This window comes from Notamacropus eugenii, chromosome 5 (assembly GCF_028372415.1).
Source record: "Notamacropus eugenii isolate mMacEug1 chromosome 5, mMacEug1.pri_v2, whole genome shotgun sequence".
NCBI classification, from domain to species: domain Eukaryota; kingdom Metazoa; phylum Chordata; class Mammalia; order Diprotodontia; family Macropodidae; genus Notamacropus; species Notamacropus eugenii.
The window spans coordinates 374239776-374253391 of record NC_092876.1 but is presented as its reverse complement, the minus strand read 5'-3'; the positions used below and the strand labels follow the sequence as shown (position 1 = coordinate 374253391).

General features: G+C 34.8%; 1 protein-coding gene across 3 annotated transcripts in view; it reads left to right on the top strand.

The window, feature by feature from the left end:
* Positions 1-13616, top strand: part of CA5B (carbonic anhydrase 5B) — a 66713-nt gene that overhangs the window by 46579 nt on the left and 6518 nt on the right. For all 3 annotated transcript variants that reach the window (XM_072614281.1, XM_072614282.1, XM_072614280.1), the window contains exons 4-6: positions 1998-2116; positions 4082-4177; positions 4311-4373. In XM_072614281.1, the coding sequence (XP_072470382.1) occupies positions 1998-2116; positions 4082-4177; positions 4311-4373 (278 nt within the window). The remainder of the gene's footprint in view (positions 1-1997; positions 2117-4081; positions 4178-4310; positions 4374-13616) is intronic.

Below are 13616 nucleotides of genomic sequence, written 5' to 3'. Positions count from 1 at the left end.
TCTGCCTGAAAACTCTCTTTTCTGCTTCCTACCTTCCCTGACTTCTTTCAGAGCTCTAGTAAAATCCCACTTCTTTCAAAAAGCCTTTTCTTACCCTCCAAGACTATCTCCAATTTGTCCTTTATATATCTTGTTCGTTGTCTCCTCAGTGAGGCTGTGAGCTCTTTTAGAGCAGAGACTTTTCTTTACCTGTCTTTGTATCTCCAGCAGTTAATACAGTGCTTGGCACATAGTGGGCAGTAATAACTGCTGGCTGCAGACTTGATACTAATCATAATTTATAGTTCAGTAGATATGTCCTACTTTACCCTCCCTGACCCCAGCCTCCACTGACAACCCAACTAGCAGATCAGCCACCCCCATTGGAACTTTCTCTTCCCTCCCCTCCCCTAGGTCCAAATATCCCTTCATCTATTGCTTTCGTGTCTTTTTCAGTCTTTTGGGGGGACTTTTGAGTTCAAAATTTTCCATGATACTAAGACTTTATTCACCTATTAAAATACCCCTTCCTTTTCCAACTAAAATTAGGTTGAGGATAGCCTTCAGGCTGCAGACCCATTGGTGAGTTAGGGGAATGCCTACTCCAAGCACAGGGGAATGAGGGAACTTTTTCCAACAACCATAAAGGTGACTGAAGCAAGTACTGTGGAGCATTTAGAGCTTGGCAAGACATTGAAGAAACCAAGGTCATCTGCTGCATCCCAGACTGTCACCAGTTGTCCTGACTTTTATCTTACTGTACTTGGATGATTCCGAAAGAGAGAATGAGGCTGACAGTTCTGTGCAACTCTGCCTCACTTAGATCTGATTTATGCACAAGTGTAACATGACTCATTCATGTCATTGGTCTTCTTAAAAAATGAAGGGTGAATAGCAACAATAAAGCATACTCTATATTCTTCATTTCCCATTCAGCTTGACAGAATATTTTAGTTTGGTTTGGGAACTATACTTGTATAAATCACAACATGTTTCTTGCCTCCCAAATATATCTCCCAGTTTCCTCCTGTGTATTTCTACCTGGAGGCCTGAAACTTGGTGTACCGCAAACCAAGCTCATCCTCCCAAATCTTCCCCTTTTACAAGCTTCTCCATCTTTCAGGGTCCCACCATTGTTCCAGGCACCCAGGTCCATAACTTCAGTCATCTCGGACTTTCTTCTCTCCCCTACTTCCATATCTGATTAGTTGTCAACTTTTGCTGATTCTACTACAATCTACTATCTACTACCATCTCACCACTGCTAGAAATCTTCTGAGTTTAGTTACGTACCACTTCTCATCTGGACTATTGTAATAACTTCTTATTTGTCTTCCAGATCCCAGCTTCTTCCTTCACACAGCTGCAAAAATAATCTGCCTAAGGCATGGATCTAACCTGTCATTCCCCTGCTCAAGTCCTCAGTGGTTCCCTATTTCCTCTAGAATAAAACATAACACTATTAACTTGGTATTTAAAGTCCTCTATAAGCTGGATTCAACCCATCTCTCCAGCTTTATCCCATATTAGTCCTTCTCATATACTTTATCTGCAGTCAGACCAGACTACCTGCTTGTGATGGAACAAATAAGCTATCTACAGTCTCTCCTCTGTGCTTTAGTTATCCCGCATCCCTGGAGTTCACTTCTTCAGGTACCTTCTGCTGTGAAGCTTTCCTTAATTCCTCTCCTCTTACCACCTCCTTCTTTCCAGTTTATTTGTAAAGATGTTCCTCAAACTCTTCAATCTTTTCTTTGCCTCTTTCATTCCTTACCCCATATTAAACTTCCCTGTATTTATGCCGAATTGCCCCATAAGTTTCTTGAAGGCAGAACCTGTTTTTATTTTTGAATCCCCAAAGCCGGACATAGTTTCTTGAACAGAGTAGGTGTTTAATAATATTTGCTGAATTTAAAGGCTTTTCAGATAAGTAGACCTTTATTGATGTTGTGTCTCAACTGCATTTCCTTGAATGAATAACTAACAAAACTTTGAATTATTTCTATGTGTTATTTCAGTGATTAGGGGAGGACCTTTGGAAAATAATTATCGGTTAAAGCAGTTCCATTTTCACTGGGGAGCAATAAATGACTGGGGTTCAGAACATACTATTGACAGTAAATGTTATCCAGCTGAGGTACGTACTTTATTACAGTGATACTTTTTAAAATGAAACTAGAAGACAGTTATGATGTTCTTAATTCTAAGTAGTTAAAAATTGCCAGTCAATTGATGAATAGGAGGTTCTGTGACCTAACATCTCTGCAGACTGTATTTAATTACCTGAATCTTAGAAATGTAAAAATTGGAGACTCTTGAAATAGTAAGTGTTTTGGTGTTAGTCACAATTTGTAGTTATAATTTTTTTGCTGTTGCTGAGATTTTTTTCAGTCATGTCTGCCTCTACCTGATTCTATTTGGGATTTTCTTGGCAAAGATACTGGAATGATTTGCCATTTCCTCCTCCAGCTCATTTATGCTGATGAGGAAGCTGAGGCAAATAGTGACTTGCCCAGGGTTATAGAGCTAGTAAGTATATGAGGCCAGATTTGAATTCAGGAAGATGAGTCTTCCTGACTCCAGGCCCAACACTCTATCCACTGTGCCACCTACTTGCCTGTAGTTATAATTAGGCAATTATTACTCCCCCACCCCCCAAAACTTAAATATTTTCAGGTTCTCTAATGAAGGTTGCCTTGCAAGACCAAAATATGATTTCATAATGTTTATATTTAAAAAACCTAAGATTTGGCCATAGTAGCCCTTTTCTTTGTGTAGGGGTTGTATTTTTAAATATTTTATAGATGCATTTGGACATGAAATTACTTGTCTAATGCTACATAGTTCCAGAACTAAACTTTTCCTGCCTTCTAAGATATATAACCCATTGAAAAAGAAGTGAAGTTAAGGAAGTAGATATGGAGTAAGTATACAGGTCATCTTAATAAAGAGTAGAAGAGGTCTTCATCATTCACAGGGGATCCTTTGTAAAGATCTTTGCAAAGACAAGTTACTATTTCTTTGACAGGTATAGCTCCTTCCTTTCCCCTGGCCACTCTAGCTTCAGACTATTTCTTAACTTGGAGAAAAGGGTGACAAGAGAGTGGATCAGCTGCACAACTACATGCAAGCATACATAATACATATATAGTATGTACATAAACATGTATGTATGTATCACATTTGAATGGGTATGTGCACACATATACACATTCATGGATGTATATATACAGATATACATATAACTTTATATAGAGATACATGTCATACATTGATATATAAAACTATATAAATCCATAGACATATAGTTTATCATATATATTATATGATTATGCATATTATATATAATTATGTTTTATATAATTATATATAAAAATGTGTAAATCTATAGACATATAGTCATATAGTTTAATATAGACATATGCCTATATCTCTATATTAAACTATGTCTATAGATTTCTATAATTTTATATAAAGATATGTATAACATATTTCTCTATGTAAAGTTATATATAGCTATATATATAACTCTAATATGCACACATGTATATAAGTATGTGAACACACATATATTCATGTATATATACATGTGTGTATGTGTATGTGTGTATGTACATATTTATAGATACACAAACATACATACCCTACTTCCATACTGCCACTGTAGTCTCATGAAAATCATAAGGAAAAAATCTTTAAGATCATGTCATTTACCACAGGCTCCTCATCTCATATATGAAGAAGCTGAGGCCCATAGAAGGTAAAGGAGCCCAAGGTCACTCTCACAGCATGTAGATACACAAGCTGGAATAAGACTATCAGTCTCTTGGTAAAGCATTGCTTTAAAATACCTAGCAAATATCTTTTGATTGAGTGGAAAGATGCCTTTAAAAGGTTATGCTGAATAATTTTTATTTCATTCCCAAGGTCATGGAGTCACTATAGGTTTTCAAATAGGAGATGACATTGTCAGACTGTTCATTAGGAAAATTAAATAATTGTTAGGGTTTCTGAAAAAAGAAATGTGTGCAAATAGGATCATTACATTCCACTTCTCTGGCTTGTTTTCATGTACTTAAAACCCATTTCAATGGTATTTCAGCTACATTTAGTACACTGGAATGCAGTTAAATATGAAAGTTTTGAAGATGCTGCAATGGAGGAAAATGGATTGGCTGTGATAGGAGTATTTTTGAAGGTAAAGTGTTACTCATCTAAAATTACTTGTTCACTATTGAATATAATTCATTATTTTTCAAAATTATTGTTTAAGAGATAGTTTAGATTTATTTTAGCCATAGTTTTAATTTTTTAAATTTGTCATTCTTTAGCTAGGTGTACATCACAAAGAGCTACAGAAATTAGTGGATACTTTGCCAGCAATCAAACATAAGGTAATATTTTAAATTTTAAGACTACTTAAATATTAAGTATAGCTAAAGAAAGGTACTTTTTGTTTAAAAAAAATTAAATGTTTTCAGGTTCCATGATTAAGATTGCCTTTTAAAACCAAAATATAATTTCAAAATATTTAAGGAAGTAGCTAAAACCCTGCTTCAGTAGGCATTTTCTGTGTGTAAAGTTTCTAGGTATTTTTTGATACATTTTTGATACATTTGATACATTCTATTTTTCTTGATACATTTGGATATGATTCATTTCCCAATGACTGACTCATACTAGTTGTTGTTGTTCAGTCCTCTCTGACTCTTCATGACCCCACGAACTTGGCAAAGATACTAGAATGATTTGCCATTTCCTTCTCCAGCACACATAATGGTAGGTTTCCATTTAAAAAAAAAAAAAAGTCAACCAAAACTGCCTACCAGAGTATTACGTGGTCATATTCTTTGAGGGAAAGAAATGCTTTAGTTAGTTTTTTATCATAGGATGTTGTTGTTCGTTGTTCTGTTGTTTCAGTAGTACCTGACTCTTCATGACCCCATTTGGGATATTCTTGGCAAAGATACTGGAGTGCTTTGCCATTTCCTTCTCCACCTCATTTTACAGATGAGGAAACTGAGGCAAACATGGTTGAGGGACTTGCGCAGGGTCACACAACTAGTAAGTGTCTAAGGTCAGATTTGAACTCAGGAAGATGAGTCTTCCTGACTCCAGGCCTGGTACTCTAAGCACTGTGCTACCTAACTGCTCCTGGATGTCATAGGATACACAACTCTTGACTGATTTCTTCACTGTCTATCAGTTCATGCCATATTTCTCTGAATCCTTCACATTTGTCATTCCTTATAGCTCAGTAACATTTTATTACATTTATATTGCACTGTTTGTTCAGCCTTTCCCCAGTCATTGGGTTTATAATTTGTCTTCAGCTTTTTTGATATTAAAATGGTTGTTTTGAAAGCATAGCAACACAGCAGTTGACTGGCTTATAGTTCACTGTCTGCTGCCATCACTTGACGTTTTGGTGATTCTCTAATATAATCAGGCCTCAGGAAAACAGCCCTCTCTTTTCTCCCTTTATAGCTTTGTATAAGTAGTCATGACAGTAACATACTTTACTACCATCTCTTCTCCCTCCAGCTTAATTTTCTTGTCTTTGTTCTTATTACATTCCCTCAACCCAAAAACTTTTAGTGTCTGTTTGGGGAGATAAGATGTAACTCTGCTATTAATGTGTGAGCAACTATCTGTTTCCTATCTTTCACAATATAACCGTAAGTACTTTATTAGAGGGAGTGAATGTAAATGTGAATATGAGCTTCTTATAATTAAACCAGGCATAGATATATGGGGCGTGTGCCTCTTTAGATCTTTTGTTCTGATTTACTTCAGCCTTGCTCTCTCTCTCTCCTATGAACTTCAATGGAGAAGTCATTTTTGATCCAGAATACTTTTGGCTGGCTTCTTGAAAAGTCTGTGTTTTTTCTTGGTCTCAGTCTGAGTTGAGGTTATTCACTTGAGTATCTGATGTGTGGATCTTTTTTTCCTTCTAAACTAAGTTGTTTAGAAAAAAGCACACATACACATACACACAAACAAACAAAAATTGTCTTTTCTCCCTCCAGCTTAGACACTTGTATTATCTTTGTTCTTATTACATGTTTTTAAAACCCAAAGACTTCTAGTATATGTTTTTTGAGGGGACATGTGTGTGTACATATGTATACATATGTACCTCTTCTGTTAACACATAAGCAACTATCTGCTATCTTTCCTTCAGAATATCCATTTAAATATGAAAAATGGGGAATATGAATTAATTACTGTTATATCTAATCCATGGTGTGATGAATCATGACAGGATTCTTCAGTATCACTGAATATTGAGTGATAAACAAATGGCTAATATTGACATTTAAATATTTAAATAAACTTGTTTTACATTGAACATGGAAAGTATGTCCTCATCAAATATCATATACCCAGTGATAATCATTTTTTATGATGAGGCAGATATTGAAAGAATTTTTTCATAATTGATAGGTTTTCAGAGGATAATAAGAGGTTAAACTGTGTGTTTTTCCTGCTTTATAGTTGTATAGGTCTTTACATTCTCCTGCCCCATAAAGTTAAGGAAATGTGTTAACAGGAAAGTTTAAAAATTTCCTTGCTCCAGATGGGTGGTTCTGTTTTGGGTTGTTGCAAATCTGGATTATAACAAAGGAACCCAGTGGACCAATTACCCCATCTGTTTCTATTTCCTTCTTGAAAAATAAAAATATAACTAGTAAGTATCTGAGGCAGGAAATGAATTCAAACCTTCCAAATTTCAAGACCAATATTCTAACTACTGTATGACCTATCTCCTATGTCAGGAAGGGTCCCAAACACCTGTTTATAGACTCAGAATCATCCCTAAAATCCTGGGAAAATGTCTATACTTGACAACCCAAACCTTTTCTAAGCATTAAGACCACAGTACATGAGAAGCAATGTAGGAGAGTGGCTAGGATCCTGCACTTGGAGTCAGGAAATCCCAAGTTTAAATCCCATCTCCACAATTATGAACTGGCTCTGTATGCACAGTCAAGTCACTTGCCTCTGCAAGAAGGTGGATAACAACATCTCCAGTAATTGTATATGAAGTACTTTGGAACTTTAAAGTGTGTATAAATCTCATTTTTTTAAACAACATAAAGAAAAATTGAGAAAACCCCCAAGTGCCCCTAAGATACCACCTCAGAGAATGAAAATTTCAGTGATGCTTCTAGTCTGTGTCTGTCTAAGGATTTAATGTGCTGCCCCCAACCTAGGTCCTGATTGCAAACTACTCTCCTCAGCTGCTGCCAGTCAATTCTGCTTACAGTGTACAGTTTTTCAAATTGATCTTTTTAAAGTTCAAGTATGACCACGTTTCCTACCCCACCCTCAGAAACATCACCTTCATTGGGTCTCTGTTATCTCCAAGATCAAATATAAAATCTTGTTTGTCTTTTAAAGCCTTTCCTAACCTGGCCCCTTCCTGACTTTCCAGTCTCCTTACATTTTACTCTGGTACTTTATAATCCAGTGTTTTTGACTTCTTTGCTGTTCTTCGAACAAAACAATCTTCCAACTCCAGGCATTTTCACTGGCTGTTCCCCTCTGCCTGGGAACTCTTTCCCTCTTCATTTCCACCACCTATCTTCCCTACCTTCCTTCAGGCCCTTGCCAAGTTCCACAAAGAAGCCTTTGCCAGTCTTCCCTCTTAGAGCCTTCCCTCTGAGATCATCTCCAATTTATTGTCCATATCTTGTTTGTACATAGTTGTTTGCATGTTATCTCATCCATGATGACTCTGAGTTCCTTGAGAGCAGAGAATGTCTTTTGCTTTTTGTTGTATCCCTGGAGCTTAGCACACAGAGCTGGCGCATTGCAGGCACTTAATGTTTGTTGATTTGTCTTTTCTTTGTCTTCTGGAAAATTCCTTTCTCCTAGCTTATTTTCCCCTGGACTTCTCTTTTGCTGGTAGCTTTTCATTTTATCTCTAAATCCTGTTCTTTGTGGATGTGAAGTCACCTAGTCCCTTGGATGGAAGCTGGGTAACATTGAATGATATCACACCCCGATTACACTTTGTTGAAACTTTATTATGAGTAGCTCAAAGGCAAGCATTTAAACACATCCCTTATGCTATGAAAACTGAGCAGATGGCACATAAAGGCTCACCACAATTCTCATCAGGGTTATATAGTATTTTAATACATTTTTTAAATTATATAAATATCCTTGCTAAAATTTTATGGGTTTTTAACCTTTTTTTCCTTTATTTTCTCACTCCTCACCCACCCCATGGCCAACCCTAGACACAAATATATGTGTATATGTTCAATTAGTCTATATATACTTCTATTTATCAGTTCTTTCTCTGGATGCAGATAGCATCTTCCTTCAAATGTCCTTTGTAGTTAATTTGGGAATTTATAATAGTCAAAATGACAGTCATTTAAAATTGTTCTTGAAATAATATTGTTGCCTTAGATTAAAGGAAAGTATAAATAAGGATATTTATTGCTTGTCATTTTGAGATACAACTGAAATCACATGTTATTTTCTCCAGGATTTTTCTTTGAGAGGGGGTTTCTGAAAATCATGAGTGGAACAAAGTGCCTTTTTGGACTACTAATCCCTTTACCATTTGCATGAAGAATTTTTTTTTTAATGAAAAAAGAAAATGGCAGTGTTTTTATAAAATCCTAATGATGAATATAAAAATAAATAATTCATACTAGAAAAAGTAGGGTCATAAATTACAAACTAGAAGCAAACTCAGAGATCATTTAGTCCAATTCTCTTATTTTACAGGTGAAAAAAAATGAGACCCTAAGTTAAGGGACTTTGTCCAACCCCATGGGAAGATAAATAGTAGAACTGAAATTCAAAACAGGTCCTATGTCTCTGTATCTTTTTTTAAAATTGCACACATCCCCTTCAAGAAACTCCTACATAATTAATGTTAAACTAATAAGAACAGATATAATCATAAAGCACTTTTAAACTTTTTAACTCTTTTTAACTTTCAAACACTAGATTGGAGTTTAAGTCTGCCTTCAGATACAAACTAGCTGTGTGACTTTGGGCAAGTGAATTAACCCGTTTGTTTCACTTTCCTCATCTGTGAAATGGGAATAATAACTCCTGTCTTCCAGGATTGTTGTGAGGGTCAAATGAAATAATAGCTATGAAGTACTTAACACAATGTCTGAAACATAGTAGTTACTATATAAATGTTAGCTGTTAATATTATTAAACAACATATAATCACAGTTCATTAATATAGGGTGACCCAAAAGTCTTAGTGCAGTTTTAAAGTTTTAATTTTATAAGTATAAATTATACAAACTTAAAGAAAACAATATTTGAAGGTTTAATCATTGAAATTTCTTGTATAGTTATTTGGTAAATTTTGAATAATAAATGTAAAACTTTAATATGAACAAGGTTAACATTACTTTCCAATGCATTGCATGTGCAACAGTTTCTGGATGACACCATTTTAGACTGAGAGCTAGAGGGGATCCTCTTGTTTATCCCCTCTGACTTTTTCTTGTGTGACTGTCAAAATTGTTATGTATTCATCTAAACCTTTTGGATGATCTTAAAGTTAAGATTACCAATGCAATCCTTTCAGTGTCTGAGCAGAACTCAATGAAAGTTTTTTTTTAAACAAAGTTTGAAAATCAGCAAGGGCAACATATATAGCATGAGATGGTTGTTATATTGAACTTCAAATTAGAAACATATCAATATTTTAAAATATTAATTAGCCTTTCAGACCTTTTGGTAAGTTTATATTATATTATATTTATTTGTTCTTCTGCTTTTTAAGATTGTTTTATTTTGATTATTATTTCCAAGTTCTCTCCCATCCTTCCACCACTACCCCACCAACTGAGAAGGCAAGAAATATAATACGCATTATATACTTGAAGTCAGGCAAAATATACTTCTGTATTAGTCATATTCTGAAAATATATCTCTTACACTGTTAAAGCTTAAAACTGCACTAAGACTTTTGGGACACTATTATTATATTGTATCATAGCACTTTGTCTAATGCTCTTATCATTTAATATTGTGTAATATTTGTTTTTGTGTATTATCGTTCTTCCAGACCATAAGCACCATGAAGGTGGGAACCATATTTTATCTAAATTTTATAGCTTCTTCAGCACATACATAGCATGACTCCTCTGACTATAGTAGTGCTTATTGAATATATTTACATATATATATTTTTCCACATTAGCCATACTGCAAAACAAAACAAAATAAAACAAAACACACAGACCAAAAAAAAAAATCAAGAAAAAGAAAGAAAGTAAAAAAAAGTATACACTGATCTTCATTTAGACCCCATCAGTTCTTTCTCAGAGGAGGATAGCATTTGGATCATTGTACTGATGAGAATAGCTAAATCATTCACAGTTTATCATCATGCAATATTGCTGTTACTGCTAAAAATGTTCACTTGGTTCAGCTCACTTCAGTTTGCATGAATTCATGTCTTCCCAGGTTTTTCTGAAACCATCCTGCTCATCATTTCTTATTGCACAGTAATATTCCATCACAATCATATACCACAGCTTGTTTAACCATTCCCCAATTGATGAGCATCACTGCAATTTCTATTTCATTGCCACCACAAAAAGAGCTGCTATAAATATTTTTGTATATTTAGGTCCTTTTCCTTTTCCTTTGATCTCTTTGAGATATAGACCTAGTGGTGGTATTGCTGGGTCAAAAGGTTTGCAGCAGTTTTATAACCCTTTTGGCATAGTTGCAAATTACTTTCCACAATGGTTGGATCAGTTTACAACTCCACCAGCAGTACATTAGTGTCCAATTTTTCCATATCTTCTTCAACATTTTTCACATTGGCCAATCTGATAGAAGTGGGGTGGTACTTCAGAGTTGTTTAAAAATTGTAATAGATTTAGGAAATAAAGAAATAAATAATTGAAAAACCATTCATGAATGTTTCATCTGTTGTGTAGCAGAGTTAAAGTTGTAGTGATTACATTGTTTTCCAAATAAACAAAATGCAAGTTATAAATGAACAGTGTCCAAGTCCACCGACAGGCTTAGCAAGCATTTTTTCATATGACTAAAGTTATAGCTTTTACTTCTGAAAACTTTCTTTTATATCATTTGCCCATTTATCAATTGGGGAATGATTTGTATTTTTATAAATTTGACTCAGTTCTTAATATATTTGAGAAATAAAGCTTTATTAAAAAAAACTTTCTGTAATTTTTTTCCAGTTTCTTGTTTTCCTTCTAATCTTGGCTGGAATGATTTTTTTTGTATGAAATGTTTTTAATTTAATATAATCAAAATTATTCATTTTATATCTCACTATGCTCTCTGTCTCTTGTTTGGTCCTAAATCCTTCCCTTATCTATAGATCTGACAGGCAAACTATTCCATGCTCTCCTAATTTGCTTATGGTGTCATTCTTTATGTCTAAATTATGTACTTATTTTGACATTATGTTGGTATATGGTGTGAGCAGTTGGTCTATATTAGAGGTTCTCAAACTTATTTGGCCTACTTCTCTCTTTAAAAAAATTACTCAGTACCCCCCTAGAACTACTTTCTTTAACTCTTTAACAATCTGTAAAATAATTTTCCCTTTCAAAAAGATATAAAATATTCTTTTTAAAATGATGCATCTTTAATTTAATAATTTATTGTAAATGTGTTTTTTTCTTCATTGACACTTTATGACACAATATTGCATCATGCAACCATATAATAACATACTGCAAACAAGTCATCACATGCACATATTCCCACGATGCTTGCTGGACTTCCCAACAATGTGCCAATCACCTGCCAACACATGCTTGCTAAGACTTATCAGTGGATTTGGCCACTGATCAGTTATAACTTGCATTTTGCGCACTTATTTAGAAAATAATGTAATCACTACAACTTTAACTCTGTTATACAACAGATGAAACATGTACAAACAGTTTTTCAAAATTTTCTTCTCTTCTCTTCTTTCCTTATGCTTCCACTGCCTCCTTATTTTTACTCAACACCCCCTATTTGCACTGCAGGCTACTACCATTCCTTCCCCATTGTTCCAACTCCACCCCAGGGAACAGTATCATTCACTTTGGGAACCTATGGTCTATACCTACTTTCTGCCAAACTGTTTCCTAGATTTTCTAGCAATTTTTGTCAAATAGTGACTTCTTGTCCCAAAAGCTCAGATCTTTGGAATTATCAAACACTAGATAAACATGGTCATTTACTAGGATGTATTATGTACCTAATCTGTTCCACTGATCCATTACTCTGTTTCTTAGTCATTACCAGATTGTTTTGATGATCACCACAGTTTGAGATCTGATAGTTCTAGGCTACCTTCATATTTTTTCGCTGATTCCTTTAATATTTTTAATGTTTTGTTTTTCCAGATGGATTTTGTTACTTTTTTTCTAGCTCCATAAAATAATTTTTGGTAGTTTGTTATGGCCCTGAATAAATAAATTTAGGTAGAATTATCATTTTTATTATATTGACTCAGCCTCCATATGAACAATAATATCTCTCTAATTGTTTATATCTGACTTTATGTGTTTGAAGAGTGTTTTGTAAATGTATTCATATAGTTCATATAGTTTGTCTTGGTAGGTAGACTCCCAAGTATTTTATGTTGCCTGCAGTTATTTTCAATGGAATTTCTCTTTCTATATCTTCCTGCTGAACTTTGTTGTTCATATGTAGAAATGCTGATGATTTAACTGGGTTTATTTTATATCATGCAGCTTTGCTGAATTGTTTCTTTGTGCATTTAGTTTTTTAACTTATTCTCTAAGATTCTATAAGTATACCATAATATCATCTGCAAAGATATATATCTGAATATATATATATCTTTTAAATTTATTTATTTATTTATTTAACTTTTAACATTCATTTTAAAAAATTTTGGGTTCCAAATTTTCTCCCCTTTTGTCCCCTCCACCCCCCCAAACACCAAGCATTCTAATTGCCGCTATGACCAATCTGCTCTCTCTTCTATCATCCCTCTCTGCCCTTGTCTCCATCTTCTCTTTTGTCCTGTAGGGCCAGATAACTTTCCATACCTGTATTTCTTATTTCCTAGTGGCAAGAACATTACTCGACAGTTGTTCCTAACACTTTGAGTTCCAACTTCTTTACCTCCCTCCCTCCCCACCCCTTCCCTTAGGAAGGCAAGCAATTCAATATAGGTCAAATCTGTGTAGTTTTGCGAATGACTTCCATAATAGTTGTGTTGTATAAGACTAACTATATTTCCCTCCATCCTATCCTGTCCCCCATTACTTCTATTCTTTTTTGATCCTGTCCCTCCCCATGAGTGTCGACCTCAAATTGCTCCCTCCTCCCCATGCCCTCCCTTCCATCATCCCCCCCCCACCCTGCTTATCCCCTTATCCCCCACTTTCCTGTATTGTAAGATAGGTTTTCATACCAAAATGACTGTGCATTTTATTCCTTCCTTTAGTGGAATGTGATGAGAGTAAACTTCATGTTTTTCTCTCACCTCCCCTCTTTATCCCTCCACTAATAAGTCTTTTGCTTGCCTCTTTTATGAGAGATAATTTGCCCCATTCCATTTCTCCCTTTCTCCTCCCATTTTTTTTCTCACTCACTGCTTGATTTCATTTTTTTAAGATATGATCCCATCCTCTTCAATT